The sequence below is a fragment of the Calidris pugnax genome, unplaced genomic scaffold, assembly GCF_001431845.1.
Source record: "Calidris pugnax isolate Ruff unplaced genomic scaffold, ASM143184v1 scaffold81, whole genome shotgun sequence".
NCBI classification, from domain to species: Eukaryota; Metazoa; Chordata; class Aves; order Charadriiformes; family Scolopacidae; genus Calidris; species Calidris pugnax.
This window is the reverse complement of record NW_015090880.1, coordinates 8,629,471-8,646,217: the sequence shown is the minus strand read 5'-3', so window position 1 is coordinate 8,646,217 and position 16,747 is coordinate 8,629,471. Positions and strand designations below refer to the sequence as shown.

General features: G+C 44.2%; 1 protein-coding gene across 1 annotated transcript in view; it reads left to right on the top strand.

The window, feature by feature from the left end:
- SYNPR (synaptoporin) overlaps positions 1 to 15,921 on the top strand; it is a 46,298-nt gene extending 30,377 nt beyond the window's left edge. Inside the window, exons 3-5 of the mRNA XM_014946893.1 lie at positions 4,307 to 4,505; positions 13,217 to 13,408; positions 14,151 to 15,921. Coding sequence (XP_014802379.1) covers positions 4,307 to 4,505; positions 13,217 to 13,408; positions 14,151 to 14,417 — 658 coding nt within the window. The 3' untranslated portion in view covers positions 14,418 to 15,921. The remainder of the gene's footprint in view (positions 1 to 4,306; positions 4,506 to 13,216; positions 13,409 to 14,150) is intronic.
- Positions 15,922 to 16,747: the final 826 nt, after the last annotated feature.

Below are 16,747 nucleotides of genomic sequence, written 5' to 3'. Positions count from 1 at the left end.
AAAAAAAAAAAAAAAAAAAAAAAACAACACAGAAGGGCTGTAATTAAAAGCAAATTGTGGCTTGAATATTGTACTGAGGAAGTTCAGGAAAGAAAGGCAACTTCACATTTACATGGAGAGAGTGCAGCTTCTGCTCCCCCACGCACATGTAACAGCTGTAGCTTTGTTCGGCGTGTCTGGCTTCATGTATTGTTTTCAGAGCAGGGGTAATTAGTGTCTGAAAACGTAACTGCTCTTCGCTATTGTGGAACAATGTAAAAATCCTTTTTTTCACTGTAAAACATTCCTGCCCTCTTTTGATCTTGTCAGGCTAGACAATACAGCTGTCTTGTCATCATATTTCCCACAGCAACGGAAAGTTTGCCAAATGGTAGAAGAAACCTCAGAAGCCCTTAATTACTGTGACTTCATCAGTGAAACTTGACTGCCTTTGGTGGACTTGCTTCAGATCCAAGTGAATTTGAGGGAATTCAGACCTGGATGGGTTGGCGATGGCAGCAGTTGCTAGCAAACAGACCCAGCAGGAAAGAGGGATGGTGTCAGTAGCGATGTGCAGCAAGGATGACCTTGGTGCTGCACTGCTGAGTGTGGGGTGCGAGGTCACATTCCTGAGGCATCAGCTCTATTTCTGAATTAATAACAATACTCAGCGCAATACAAGGCAAAAAGCACTGTTCAGCTCATTTTTGGAGAAACTTAGGGGGGGAAAGGTTTTTTCATTACTTTTTTCCCTAATTAGGTAAACTTATAATTACTGAAGTGTTCCTTATTTGCATCCTCTGTCAATCAGTGAAAATCACGTCTGCTAATGTAGCCCAACAGTATTGCTCAGATGTTAATAAAGTGCCAAGGGCATGATTGCCAACGGTCACTCCTGGGGCTCCTGGTTTTGTTTAGGAAATGGAGAGGCAAAGGTGAAATGCAGGGGTGGTGCTGGAGGTAGAAGAGCAGCAGAAGGAACACAGCGGCCAAGGATGACTCGAAGGAAAAGGTGGGGTGTAAAGATGAGAGGTAAGAGAAGATGAAAGAAGAATAAGTCAGAGGAAGTAAGAGGCAGAACAGGTAGGATTACAACAAAAGTGGGAGGCAGAGGTAGAGGCAATTATCTTTTTTTGTGATTCAACACCAAGCCATCCTGCCCCCAGAAAGGCTGAATCAGCAACATTGGTGGAAAAATCAGAGCTTTCTCTGTGAGATGACATTCTGCATCAAAGAGGTTTCGATTAGCAAAACTGGATTTTCTGTCACCGATCCTCTTCTGCTTTAAAGAAACTTTTCAAATGCGTCTTCTTAAGTTGTCATCCACCCTAACCACCCCAGAGCTTGGCTCAGTTACTTCTCTTTCCTGTCACCATCTCCTCTTCCCAGGTCTGAGTCATGGTCTATTTTGGGGCCCTTTACAGAACTGAGATCTGGGTTGTTTGGGTGCAGGTGAGGTGGCCACAAGAGGCATCAATTACTGCACATCTTCTTAGAGGCTAGGGAAATCTAAAAAGAAAAGCAAGTGAATAAAAATAACTTGATGAAAGAAGGCTTCTGTGATCTGGTATCACTGACATGCGTGGCCACAAAAGCATTGCTGGGAAGATAGGAGTGAGATGTTAATATAATATATGAACACTTTTTTTCTGGCTTATCATGATTCAGAGATAAGGTGCAGTCAGGAAAACCTGGAATAGCAAAAGAGAGTGGTCTCAGTTACTTTACCATGTTTCAGAAAGGCTGGTGGGTTGGTGGTGGTTAGAGTAGATGGGGCTGTGGTGGCTGAGACCGGTCGGAGGTGCGGAGGGTCTATCTTGACAAGAAATGTCCTTTAAGTGATTTCATCTTTGGTATGCGCAGGAGTTTGAACTGCTACTTCCAACACCATGTGTTGCCTGGTGTGTTATTTCAGGACTTCAGGGGAGGAAAAAAGCCAACCACCCTAAAGATGTGTTTTACCCAATAAAATGCATGCGGAATTGCCTTGTTATTTTTTATTTTTTTCCCCCAAGGCAATGAAATCGTACTTAATGTAGCTCCACTTAGTTCCATAGTGTTTGTGAAAGCAATATGAGGACAGAGCAATTCTCTAAACCCTACAAAGTGGGAGGTGGTAACATAAACCTATGGAGGTCCCATCATCATAGGAAAGCCTGGTTTTTCCATGAGGGGATGGAGCTTTCTCTCTGTGCTCAGCTGGAAAAGGAGATACCAGACACTGCAGGGGGACCCTTAAAAAGCCGATGTGGTACCTGAGTGTGTCCATTCAAACACAGAAAACGTGGTTAATTATTCAAGGACCAGAAAATGCTGGTGGTTTGAGAGGGGGTAAAAAAACCTTAAACAAAAAAAAAGCCATCCCAAACTTAAACGCCTTGGTGTTGAGTTGCAATATCTGAGCTGATCAGGGGATGCTGGGTCTGCCAGTGGATGGGAGCACAGGGTGGTCCCCAGCTCTGGCTCTGCACACCATCTGAAGGGTCCTCCTTGCCGTGGGCTGGGTGGAAGGTGAAACCTGGCTTGAATGCAGCCTGAAGGTAGGACCTGATGAGGATGGTGGGAATAGTCTCTGGCTGCACAACATCGCATTTCTCTGGGGAAGGAGGGATGGGGTCAAGTTCCTTCCTGATCCAGCACTTCACAGAGGCTGTCACTGTGTTCGGGGGGTTGTGAACCAGGCTCCCAGTTCCGTTGTGTGTCAATACAGTGCCCAAGCAGTTGTGCAGGAGGAAAGCAGAGAGAACTTTCTTTTCATACCGCACAAATCGTTTATTTCCAATCTTTCCATAATTCAAGTGATGGATAAAACAAAGAGCCTTTCTCTCCAGGCTGCAGAATTGGCATGACAGGCACTAGGAAATCTTTCCCCTTTTTTCCCTCCCCCTTTAGGAAAGAACAATAAGCCCTGACGAAAATTGTGTGTGCACTGATGCCAGGAAGTTTTGAAACCAAGTCAGGAAACTGTCTGATCATGAGCATTAGAGCATCTCTCCTGTGTTCAGTTTTCATCAGACTTTGCTGTGCTCGCGTTGGGGAGGCGAGTCAGACGCTGCTCATCTCTGCAATCTAGGCAGACGCGTTTCTTGTTTTCATCCCACCACTATTATAGCGACAGAAGCTCAGGGAAGAAAAAGCCTGAGGCAAATAACCGGCGTTATGCATCAACTGCTGATGAAAAGGTTCTGCCTACGCGTTCGGGTACATTTAGTTTGGACCAGGAAAAGCAAAAAGTCATACAATCCTCCAACGTCCATTAATCCATCTCCTGTGATTCCTACTGTGGGTACTTTGTTTTCCTCTGGGGACCTAACTTTTCATTTAGTCATATATTCATGGTGGCTGCTGCTGTTGGCTCGCTGTTGCGTGCATTAATTGCCCTTGAGCAGAGGAATGTCTCCCAGAAGGCCTCATCCTTTCTCTGCACCAGATCATAACTTCTTTAATTGCTGCTGTTAACTTGCTGTTGGTATCGTCCCCTCCATTCTCCCTGTGCAGAGCAGAACATCATGACCCCTCATTGGGCCCCATGTCCCCACTGATGCTTATCTGGGCTGTGCAACAGGACCAACCAAAGTACCACCTCCAAGGGTCCCCTATCTCCTTCTGAATCGGAAATTAAAATTATTAGAGCAAAGAAGGGTCAAGCAGGAGCTGCCAGACAGAACCACAAATCTGTTAGCTCTGTGGCTGATTACAAATGGAGTGCAAGTACAAGGTTAGGGCTTTGCTCAAACCGGGGCATGTGGGCTGCAACTTTGACCCAAGTTGTGTATTTCCCTTGCAGCTTGGTTTTAAAAGCTTTTAATGTAGAGGCTCAGAGCCTCATGGGCTAACAGCCACAGGTAGCTGTGCACTAAGCTATTTTACATAAGGAAGGTGTGAGCTTCTAAATACAGGTATCCCATGGCCTTAATATAGAGGATAAGACCTGTTTTCTGCCACATTGATTGCAAGAATTTGAGAATCAAGTTGTTTCTCGTGTTATTCTTTTTCACTTGTTGCCATGGCAAAACCCCAGAGAGGAAGGGGAGGTGGGGGGAGGTTGTACAAAACCATTGAAACATCAACTTTTCTCTGAGATTGATTAAAAGATGTGTTCGGGTCCTCAGTGTCACCTAGATGCTCACATGGAGGTAACCTCACACGTACAAACAGCTCTGAAGATCATAGCCCAGAAGATTAATTCCAGGGCCAGTTATCCAAGCAGGGGATTAATGTGCACCAGGAATGAGATAGGGAGACGAGCAAATGTATTTATATCTTTATCCAGGTAACAGTTTCCTTTTCCTATGCTTCACCTGCTTCTCTTTGGGATGTTTTCCAGGTTGCATCAAGTGAATTTCGAGGCTCCCACTTGTGAAGGCAAGCGCCGAGAAACGCTCTCCTTGATAGGGGACTTCTCCTCTTCGGCGGAGTTCTTCGTCACCATCGCAGTCTTCGCCTTCCTCTACTCACTGGCTGCCACCGTGGTTTATATCTTCTTCCAGAACAAGTACCGTGAAAACAACAGAGGGCCTCTAATTGTAAGTGTGCATTTGCAGCTTTTTCAGGTGTAGGTCTTAGTCTCTTGCTTTTTTGGTGGTTGTGGCCGTGGCATGTTGTGGTGTAGGAGATCCAAGCGGCCCAATGCCCAAAGCATCTCTACATTCACCTGTTTCTATACCTTAATGGTGATTTGAACTATTAAAATCAAGAGTAGCAGAGCCTATATGCGAGTGGAGTGTAGTCTTGGTCTTTTATGTACTGGTGGGATTTCCCACTTCTCTCCCACTGCCTGCAGTGACGATGTTCACACAAATAATGACAGTGTAGCTGGGTTCAACAAATTGTTTTGCTTTGGAGAATTATGTAGCTGGTTTTCCAGTATTACTCTGAGCTTCCAGCACATTCCTGTCTCCACTGGTTTATGAGGCTCCTCACTTTCCAGTTATCATTCTATGCACCCATCAAGCTGTGCCAGTTCATACTTCTATTTTTCTTTTTACTGTTTCCTGAAGGGTCATGATAAAAAACAAGTGCTGCCATGAATTTGTTTTCTGATAAATCAAGACTGTAAAGCTAGGGAGAGCTATTTTGTTCTAGGTGTCTGCTACCTGTTAGTGCATTGTGTCCCAAGGTGGGAGGTCAGTGAGGACCGACGTAAGTTCTGGCTTTACGAAAAAGCTGAAGTTTATGGTTGACAGAAACCAGAGGTTTGACTGAGACTTGTGCCTTAAATGACTGAAAGCCACCAATAAAGAACACCAGAAAAATATAATAGAAAGGAAAGTGAATCACCAACACAGAAAGGCTATACCTGTTAAAGGAAATAATTACAGTAACAGTAAGCAAAAGATTACACTGTAGGAAGGTAATCTTAGTATCACAGGGTTTTGAGGGAAAGATATTCCTGCTGCAAGATGAGAGTTGTTTTATTTAAGTTTGCATAATTCAAAACTGATGAATTGTTACAGAAGGAAAAATTCTCATTCCATGTCAAAGGAAATGAATTGTCTTCATTTGGGGGTTGTTGGGACCTTTCCTTCTGCCCTAGAAAATGGTGAGGAAAGGAGGGGAAATCTTCACAGAGGAGAGGTAAAACAGGCAGGATAAAAGGGTCCCTATAGAAACAGTAAATAAATAAAGTGCCTGCCTTCTGCGTGATTCAGTTGATACCAAGCAATATCTCATTTCAAACTGTCTCATCAAAGGATTAGTTGCAGAGATCTGCCACTTTAATTTTCTTGTGGAAAATAATTCTTTCATCAGACCAACTACATTATCCTGGGTAGCAATAGGAAGAGGGGGGAAAAAAAAAGATACTAATATGTCAGATTGTGATGTGGCTGTTTGCTGTTGTCCAGGACTTTCCTGATACAGCGACTCCAGTTGTGTTTGTCACAGGATGCACAGTGCAATCCGCTGCAGCATTAACATGGCATTGATTTAATTTGTTCTGTGTAATGGATTGTAATTGAATCTACAGGTTAAATTTAACCGGTGGCCGTTACCAAAGTGGCTGTTTGCAGTTTCCCAGTCTTTAAACCAAGCCTAAATGACCTTATTTGTTCAGAATATAAAGATGCTTCTGTGTGTCCTACAGCAAAAGCAGCTCCTGCCAGTGAGCGCTACTGGGAAGTGGCTTAGGGTTATGCCCAGCTTATTCCTGCCCCAGCCACATGCCCCAGCATCATCTCTGCTCTGCCAGCTCCGTTGTATTTTTAGAAAAAAGACCCTTTTTCATACAGACAACGTCCCTGCTGGTCTCTACCCAGCGCAATGATTGCAGCATCACAGCCTGATTGGGAGAGGGCATGAGTCCCACTGTGCAGTGGAGAGAGATGTAGGGAAAATGCAGAGCCCCAGGCAGAGGGCAGGCGAGCAGCTGTAGGCAGCAGGAATTCAAGGGTCAAGGGAAACTGAGTGAAAATCCAGCTTCCCACGGCTGGCAGGATGCACCTGAGGGATGTAACACCTTGTGCAGAGGAGGCAGGCGATGCATCCTCCAGCTCCAGGCAGATGCTACACTGAGCTGACGTACCCAGCAAGATCACACGTACATCAAATCAGATGTGTGAGTATGTCTCATCCCTGAGATTTTATTTTTTTTTTCCTCCCAAAGAGAAGTGCTGCAGAAATCTGGGGTGCTTTGTGCAGGCCTGAGTCCAGCCAGCAGTCGCTCAGCACGTGTCTCTGCAGGTGGCAGGGCAGTCCTCATCAGCTCCATCCTCATCACCGTGTGTCAGGCACCATCTCCAGATTACCATTTTTTTGCCTTTTAGTGAAGAGTTAGAAGACGATCGTTTCATCTGTCCCTGCTTCTGCTGCAGTGCCTGATCACAATTTCATATTTAAAACCATTCCCGTTTTAAGCCTTGTACTTCCTCTTGGCTTGATATTTGCTCAGTCTGGGATGACATCTGCCTTTAAGCGGCACCCTCTCAGAGCTGGCTGCCTTTCTTCCTGATAAATCTTCAGGATTTGAAAAAGGAGTATGACAGGAGTAGTAGAGAGAGGGGGCAAAAAAAAAAAAAACCCTTTCACTTGAAATTTTACAATATTTTTTCAAGAAAGAAACATTTGCACAGGCAGTCAGAGCACCCTCAATGCATTATCAACTTGCAGTGGCCTGACAGGATGCAGGATATATGATTTTAAAGAATTTAATGACCACTAAGTCATGAGAAACTCCCAGAAAAATTTGGTCACAAATGTTTCGAGTTTACCTTGTTTATGCGAATATAGGGAAACCCAACTGCGTGTGCTGAGATCTCAGCGAAGCATCACTTTCACTGTGGAAAAATATTTTAACGTTCAGTGTGAAGTGAGACATCATGGCAAGGAAATATTTCCAGCAGGAGAAGCCATTAACTCTTTCCGCGGCTGTTTGGACGGCGCCGGCATGTTTTATTCACTCTGCAGCGAGCCATGGCTGTTGTGAATGTTGCCTGTCACGTTTGGGGGATAAAAAAACTTTCCTTTTGGTCGCACAGGGCCCCAGTTGTGTTACTGGTCTGGGATGGAGGTGGGAGTCACCCCTTCCCATGGGCTGTCAGCAGCAAGCCCTTGCTGCGTGCACCTTCTGTGGCTCCATGGAGAGATCATTCAGGGAGGTTCATACTAGAGAGATAAACCCAAGAGAGGACCTTGGATTGCCAGTTCCTAAAGGAAGAAGGAGCAGCTTACTAGGGATTAAATAGCTAATAGATATGCGGGGTGTGTTTCTGAGCTCTGCAAACCACAGCTGCGGTTTTAATTTCCTTGCAAATTCCTGCCCGCTGCACGTGCACAGCGAGGGGCTGGGGGCTTCCCTTGGCGGGTGCAACAAGTGCCAGCCAGTTTCTCAAATGACTGTTTAGTGCTCCGGAGCCAGAAACACTTTAAAGAAATTAATTGGAGATTAATGAGTAAATTGTACAAAATCTCACCCTTTTTCAGTATGTCTGCATCTCTAAGCCTAACCTAAACTGATTTCCACTTGAGTTACACCGTGTGCCCTGGGGGGGAATTGCTGGCTTGCAGCAAGGGCAGAGAGGAGCTGCACCCTGGGACTGCCACCCCGAGCACCTCTGTCTTCATGCCCTGTTTCAGATCTATGTGTTTGCAGCTGCTTACAAGCAGAGAGGAACCGACCCAGCAGTTAGTCCTGTGCAGAAGTTTTAGAGGATCAGAGGTAGATGCTTCCGTCTGTCTCCGGGGTGGGAAAATAAAGGAAAGAATAGTCACGGTCAATATGTATCAGTACTCACCACTCAGACTTCATTCTTCTTTTTCCATGGTTTCTATACCCAATATGTCCTCCATTTAAAACCCGCAGTCTGATAACTCTCTCCGTGCCTTCAGGTTTGTCTCTGGGAAGTTATTGTCCATGAAAAATCACATGCATTTATGTATAAATGTAAATCACTTTATTAGTATTCCAATCAATTAATATAAAAGCATAAAATGATTTAGCCAAGAAAAATGACTGACATAGCCCTGAAAAGAGATATTTCATTTTTATAGCGATTACTTGATAATCTTGTTCTTACAGTGCGTAAAGATGCTTACATGTAAGAAGATGAGATCTTTCTTTTGCATCTGGAGTCCTGTGAATAATCACATTAAGCAGAAAGGCATTTGGTTCTTTACATATGTTGCAGACCAAGTGAGTTAAGTACACTCCTCGTCTGCTCTTTGGAGATGTCTTTGATTAAACATGTTTTATTTCCTCCCCTTAGGCTCTCTAGAAATAGATATGGAAAGAATAAAGAGCTATCTGTAAAAACAAAGACTCAATCCTTTGCAGTTAAAAAATTAAATTATCAATAACCTGAATAATTCTTTGCATTTCAAAGAGCTGTCTCAGTCTGCTTTTGTCATCTCCTTTTTGAAACACAAGCCACAGTGACCTTGCTGTACAGGCTGGTGCCTCCCAAAGGGCTCTGCATGTCCCTGCCAGAAGCAAGCTCACAAGGCCATACACCATTGCAAGAAGCGTGTAATTCTTTCAAATTCTGCAGAAAATCTGGGGTGGGACCTTGTTCAAACCAAAAAAGATCTAAAATGCCACTGTAGGAAGGCATGTGGTGCCTACAGCAACCTGCTGTTGGCTGCTTTCCCAGGCTGGAGCCAGGGCTTGTGGCTCTCACTGGGGTGGTTCTTGAATTTTTAGGTCGGTTGTGACTGTGAAAGCAAATCCCCAGAGTGGTTTGCCCCTCCTGGGGTAAGGAAATGTCCCTCTGCTCCCACATGGCTGTTCCTGAAACCTGTTGGCAGTGCCGTGGGGCTCAACAGGCTCTGGCTGGGAGGGTTGATAGGCTTCGGCGTTCAGAGAGTTGCTCCCTTGTGTGCTGTAAAGGTAGGAGGGGGGTTTGTCAAATGAAAAGGTTCTGTAGCACAAGCGTTAGCAGATGGAAACGCTTGCAGGGAGGCACTGAAAGCCCTGCGTGGAAGCCAGTTACAGGGCCAGCAGCTGCAGTTCAGGGAGGGAGGAGAGATCTCGAGCACAGCGGGGATGCCAGGCACCCTATGGTCGGGCCAGAGCTGAGGTTTTGCCCACGGCCATCGTGCCAAACATGGACAGTGCTGGCCAGGAGGGAGAGCAGGGCATGGAGGGCATGTTGGGATACTTGTGTCACAGCGCTCTGGGGATTGCTGAAGCCACAGACCAGCTCAGAGCAGATGAAATGCATCCCCTTTTGGAGCGAACATGCAACTTCTGCAGATGCTTTTGGCTGGGTGAGACTGTGCTGGGATCTGAGGGATCCCAAACTGCCCTCAGGAGACTTAAGCAGGTGCCCCATCCAAGGACAGGCATTTGGCAAAAGCCGGTAGCTTGATAGCAAGGAGAAATGTTTCAGTTACCATGAAAAGAAAAGGCATTCACAGTTCTATTCTAAAACATGTAATATATAAAATTGTTCCAAGTAGGCATTTTTGGCAAACTCAGTAATAGCAAGTTTCAACTTGAAAAAGGCAGCAAGAATATTTTTTTTCTTTTTTGTTACACATACTTCAAGCTCTTAAAAACTCTCTCCTTGGATATTCAGCGTATTTTACATCCTTTTTTCTGCTTTCTCCTACACATTCCTATTTTGCCTCCTTCCCAAAGGCACCTGTAGGCAGACCAAAGTATCTCAGCTGAGATCTGAGAAAGAAACTTTGCAATTTAGGAGTATGGTGTACCCATACAACAATACACGCTGAAGAGATCTGTAGACACCATTTCAAGAGAGCAACTACAAAAATTACTTTGTTCCAAAGGCAAAAAAAAAATTCACCCATGCTATGGGGGTATTAAACATTCAAATGCAAGATTTGTTTTAGTATGCAGACACTCTGGCTTTAATTACCAAGGAGAAATTCCCCAGATAGACATTAAGCCACAGAACAGCTTAGCTTGAAATTCACTTTTATTTTCAGCATGTCATTATCTTGTAACTCTGTTCCACCCAGAGCTGTGAAAATGTTCAGCCAGAAATCCAAACCCACTTGAAAACAAGAGAGGTTCAAGTTCCAGCCAAAGCTGAAGGTTAGCAAAGATTCAAAATAAATAGGAGGATGCAAGTTTCCTCTAGTGGTATATTTTGCTCCTTGCACAGCACAGAGGAGATGTAACAAATCCTCCAAAAGCCTGAGTCCTGCCGTGTAGCCTTGGTGAGAGCACCTGCTGAAAAATTCCTTGTGTTTCATTAGCCCTTCTGTCCTGTTTTTTTGACGAGCTGTTGGTCTTGTAGCATGTTTCTGGGAGCAGTTGTGTCCCCCAGCCATCACTGGGGCTGGATGATTTCTTCCTTAAGTCCTGCTGTGTGATCTTTCCCTTTTGGCTCGGTGTGTTTCTTGCACCCAGACAAGACTTTTCAGAGCAGGGACCTTTTCCCCAAGGCTCTGATTCACTCTCAGGCAGGGGAATTAGTGGCAGAGAGGGCAGGACCGGGCAGGGTTAGGCTTGTGGGGACACCCTAGTGCCAGGGGAGCGGAGGAAGTCGGCTGGAGGATGGGGTGAGATGGAGAAGACAAGACCTGAGAAATAACAAGAAATACTTCATCCCTTTAGGACCAACCCCTCAACTGCACAGTGCTCTTGGATGTTCCTGGCAGTACTTTATAGCCCAAGGCATGGGGTGCTAGGAATTAGTGAGGGACTCGTGCAGATTGCAGTCATTAGTGCCACGAGTTGTGCAAATGCCTCACCAACGTGGGGTCAGGCTCTGAGCTCGACAGCACTCTGAACCTCTGCTGCTGTCGTCCACCTGAAGAACTTTGCTCACTTTTAAAACTTACCTCTTTTTAGCAAGTTTAAGCTCCTACATTATGTTAGTTTTGGTCAATTTGTCTCTGTTTGCTTCAAATTTCTACCTGCTGTTATGCATTTATTTTATTGTTATTGTCAATGCACTGATTGCAGAGCTTGATTTAGCTTGCAAAGTCTAATAGTGTGGTGGCACTGAGACAGAATAGCTTGTCATTTAAAATATGTATTCCCCAAAACTCTGGTGTGTCTCTGTCTATTGTGTCAATCAGAGGCTATACAATGGTTGGCAACCAGGTAGATAACATGTCAAGCCTCATAGCAAATAAAGGGCATATCACATCGTAATCCGTAGCTCAGTGAATATCTTGTGCTTCTACCAGCTGGAATTTTTAGGAAATGTTTGCAATTGAGCTGTTGCCTCTAGGAGTCCGTTTCTCATTCAGTTACTGCAAGGACATATAAGATACAATAATTCCTTTTGCTGGAAATCTCCCTGAGAAGGAAAATTACTCTGGGCTGTATGCCTCTGCCTACCCAGAGTCTCTTCAGCTGTTAAGATAGTTGTCAGCTCCTGCGCTTCATGCTCTTCAAGAGAGCCCATTTGGCCAGCATGAAGGGAGGTCAGAGGAACTCCAAGCTCGGCAGCAGACACAGGCCTGCAGAAAACAAATTGTGGCACTGTTAAAAGAGAAGGATGTATCCTTTGGGAAAGCATCCAAGCGCAGTTAATTTAATCCCATCTGTGTGAGCAGAGAAATCCTTTGTTCATGGCTCACTTGTGCTGCTGGTTTATTGACTGGTGCATCTTCCATCGTGGAAGAAGCTCGTGTCCTCCATCCTCCAGAGCCACAGAGAGCTCCTTCCCCAAATGTCAGGTGTGCTTGTAGAAGAGGAGAATGATGTTTCCCAGGGATCATTTGTTTCTTTGGATAGCAACCAGAAAGGCTGTATTCTTAATGAACATTCCTCTTCCTTCCATGTACACCTTTACTTTGTAAGGGGGAAGGGGAAGCAGCCCCCATGGGAGGTGGGATATCAAGACGCAGCGATGCAGTTAGTGGTATGTTAGACTTTGGCACCTCCACCATCTGTTGTGGGCTGACAGATGGGATGGAATATGACAGCAGAAAGGCTCTTCTGTTTTAGCAAGACACAAGAAAGCTTGGAAAATCACACCTCCTCCCTCCTTTCCCCCCAAACCCACACAACAACAGTGTCACTTGGCCACTTGTTCTGGCTAAGACGAGGAGAAGTTTATGCCTGTGGGTGCTCCTGAGAGTCTTTCAAGGGAAAAGTGAGCAGAGTGGTTCAGAGCAGAGCTGCTCGGTGGTGCTGGATCCTGGAGGGACCCCCATCCCTTCTCCTCTCTTTTCACGTGGATGGGAATTAGGAGCAAATGCTTTACCAGGACAGAGAGGAGCTGAGGAGTCTCCCTGCTTGGCAAGTCTCGCTGTTTATTTGTTCACTCGTGATAATTAGCGGCTGCACGGCTTGTGCAGTGGGGACTTTTGGCCTTACCTGTAGCTGGTGAGAAAACCCCTCATCTGGTAGTTGGGGATTAGCCAATTTCAGGTTCCCCCTGAGATGGTGCTGCAGATGGAAACGCTTCCTATCGGCAACCCACCCCAGCTCTCTGTAGGAGTACCTGGGGCAGGAGCCAGCTCTCAGGAGGGCCCAGCTCCTTTCCAGGCATCTATATTTTTTCAGTTGATCCCAATTCATCAGCCAGGTGCTGTGAACAGCCCCATTTCCAAGGCAGCGCAGCATCCTGGGTACCAGCCACACACTTGTGGGAATGTGGCCTTGGGGTTGGAGATGCAAATGGCAGCCAAAGGGCTCTACCCTTCTAGGCACATCAGGCACTTCTGAAAATTAGCTCTGTAGGTGATGACAGTAATTACAGCCTTCCACGAAATAACAAGCTCTTGTTTTTTTAGTCCTCTGATGCAAGTTTTCAGTTTTTAACATTTTTTTTCTTCCCAACGGAAGTATAATGCTTCTAACTAATTTGTCTTTTAGGATTTCATTGTGACAGTGGTCTTCTCGTTCTTGTGGCTAGTGGGCTCATCCGCTTGGGCTAAAGGACTGTCAGATGTAAAGGTTGCGACCGACCCAGACGAAGTGCTATTGCTGATGTCTGCCTGCAAACAGCAGTCCAACAAATGCTTGCCTGTTCGCAGCCCCGTTATGTCAAGCCTCAACACTTCGGTTGTGAGTGACTTTGATTACTTCTTCTCACCCCTACCTTGCAAACGTATTTTCATCTCTTTTTACCCCTGTATTGACCTAAATCGGCTGCTGTAAACCAGTTAGCTGAAAAGATTTAATTGGAAGTAGAGTCTTGCTGCGGGGAAAGGCAGAGTGTGACTCCTGAGAGCTCTCTGCCATGGAGCAGCGGTGGGATGAGCGGGCAGGGATGGGGAGGGGAGAAAGCAAAGTGTCTGTCCAAGTGCATCACTTGGTCTGTCTGCTTTTAACTTGCTCGCTGCAACGCTTTTGAAACGGGGTCTGTGCTCTCCTTTAGGAAGAAAGGTTCTGTGCTTACAGTTTCCTTTAAAAAGCCTCAAAAATCAACATAAAGTTGGTCTTCAGAATGTTTTTTTTAAAAAAAAAAAAAAAATGCTTTAGGCCAGCAGAAGAATGAATTTCTCTCTTTTTAAATATTTTCTTTCCACTTTATCTTTACACAGTTTCTTTAAACTAAATTGTTTTCCAACAGAAAAATTATTTTGGCCTAAAACTCAACTTTTTTTGGAAACAGAAAGGAAAACAGACACCTTGGGAGCTACAGCTAAGGGAAGTGAATTTGGGAATTTGCTCCAAAGCAGTTTTGGGGAGAAGAATGGACTGGGAGCAGTGTTGACTTCTCCCAGGAGCGTGCAGGGTCCGTAACAGTAGGCTGGGCTGTGAGATGGTGGCTACTGGGTGACGAGCTTCTCTTCTCCCCACCTAGGTCTTTGGCTTCTTGAACTTTATCCTCTGGGCAGGCAACATTTGGTTTGTGTTTAAGGAGACGGGCTGGCATTCCTCGGGCCAGCGGCACGCTGCGGACACCATGGAGAAGCAGTCCAGCAGCTACAACCAAGGGGGCTACAACCAAGACAGCTACGGGCCGACTGGTGGGTACAACCAGCCGGGCTCCTACGGCCAGGTGGGTGAATACGGCCAGTCCCAGAGCTACAGCCAGAGTGGGCCAACCTCCTTCTCTAATCAAATTTAGGGTTCACACAGCTCTTGCATCCCTCACATATAGAGGTTTAACAGGTCTTAAGTTTCGGTGGCACCAGATTTTTAAGGGTTTTACATAAATTAATACTGCAACACGCTGTTTAATGTCAATTGAAGATCTAAGCCTACCTCCTGAGGCAGGTGGGAGGTGGCCGGTGGGCTGGAGTTGGCCTTTTTTTCCCTGACTAGCCAGATGCAGGGGATACGCTCATCGCAGGTGGTGACCTGGAGTCGGTGTTGTAGTATGTACTGTAGAGATAACTTTATGGTAGTTTTGTATGTGTTAAGATGGTAGAAGCATTTTGTAGCCTCAAGTCTGTAGTATTTAATATGCATAATATAATTGAATTTCCTTCTGCATTTTGGTGAAAAACGGAAGTGTTTTACTATTATTTCTACAGATTATTCTGTATATCCATGCATGTAATATTGCACCTAAATTTTCAAATCTGCCTGTCTGTGACTCTTCAGAGCATTTCTTTTGGTTATACCTTTTTGTTTCAGAAGATTTTACTATTATTTCAGTTAACCGAGTCATCCGTAATTTAGTGCATGGATAATCAGTTTCATACTACCAAATGTCTGCACTGTGTAAATGGAACTTCTCGACTTCTGCCACTACATTTTGTTAAATGTATGTTTAAAAAAAGTATGCATCTTTTATATATTTTGCAGAGTTGAATATATGGCTTACCCAGGTTCTGAATGCTTTGTAACTAAAATGTTTTTCCTTGAAATGGCATTCAGTAGTATATATGGTACCTGACCAATGTTTATTCCATTTAACTCAGCTAAGTATTCATTCTATAAATCACTATTTCTATGGATGTTTTGTGAATCTTTTAACGTGAGCTGTGGAAAATAAGGACCAAGTAACTGTGTTATATGTTTACAAAGGTATTTATTTAACTAAGATAACAGAGGTGCAGATATCAGTATACAATACCATGTGTGAAAATGCCCCGTTGCTTAATACAGCAAAACATGAAAACCGCATGTATTTTTGTGACCTTCCAAAGTATAAATATTCCTTTATATCCTCTTATAATAAGAAAACCTTTCCACCTGTGCTGTTTCAAGATTGTTAGATATCCCTCTGTTCTGTCGCTGCTCTGAGCGCTAGCTTGGTGCTACTGGAGAATGTAACTGGATTGACCAAATAACCCAGGCTCAGAGGAACTCATCCTAAAATAGCCAGACCTGTAGCCCGTTTGGATTTCTCCCTGGGAAACTCAGCCCTTCCTCACCCCAGCATAAGGGACACGTTGATATAAACGAAAGCCTGAAGCACAATACACTAAGCAAAACTGATCATCTGCATTTCTAAATCAAAGTGTATCAGTATATAATCTTATTGTATGAGCTGTAATGTCGAAAGCATCTTAGCTTAAAACAGCTTAGTCTCTTCTATGATTGTTGTAACCGATTTATGGCTACTCGGTGGATGAATCTATATTGTGATATCTATTTGACCCTAATAAAGTTATTGCATACAATGTGTGTTTTCAGAGTATGTTAATACTAAAATGTCACTGCAAAATAACTAAAACCAAAACTGTTAAAGGTAAATAACTATTCCTGTGCTTGACCTTTTTGGTCATATTCTTACTGTTTTCCAAAACGTTTATGAGGATTGTTTTAATGTACAGTGGAGTACGACACTTCTACAGACACTTGTCATTAAAAGTTTAAAAAACTTGACAAGTTAAAAAAAAACTTGACATTACAAGTTTAAAAAAAAAATTAAAACTGCAATTTAATAACTGCCTGCCTCTTTACCTCTCTTTCCACCTGCCAGTAGGATGAGCCCAGTACTGTGCTAACTATCCCAGTTCTGAGGATTGCTGGAAAGCCGTGTTTGAGCTGTGGAGAGGACAAACTGGAATATCTAGATGTCCTGGTATTCCAAATGGGAGCAAAATACAATTTTCTGGGTCAATGAAAATTTTATTTCAGCTTTTGGTTCTTTTGTTCCTTTTTTTTTTTTTTTAAGTTTGGAAAAAGTTAGATAGAGGCAAGCCAGGAGAAAGTGAAATTCATGTGTGTGGCAAGGGGTGGGGATGGGATGTATGCTCTTCATGCCCCCTCCCACATAGTCCTACTTTTCTTTTTTTTTTCTTTCTCTTTTTCTTTTTTTTAGAAAAAAAATCCACTTTGTATTAGTTGATCAGGAATATCTCAACTTGGGTCATCTAAGCCTCTCCACTAGAAATAAATAGAGGGGTTTTGTGTCAACTAGCTTTTTCTTCATCAGCTTTTCTACCAGCAGGGTCCCATTTCCAAACTTGTCTGTCTGATACTAAGAGTTAGAAACTTCAGTTT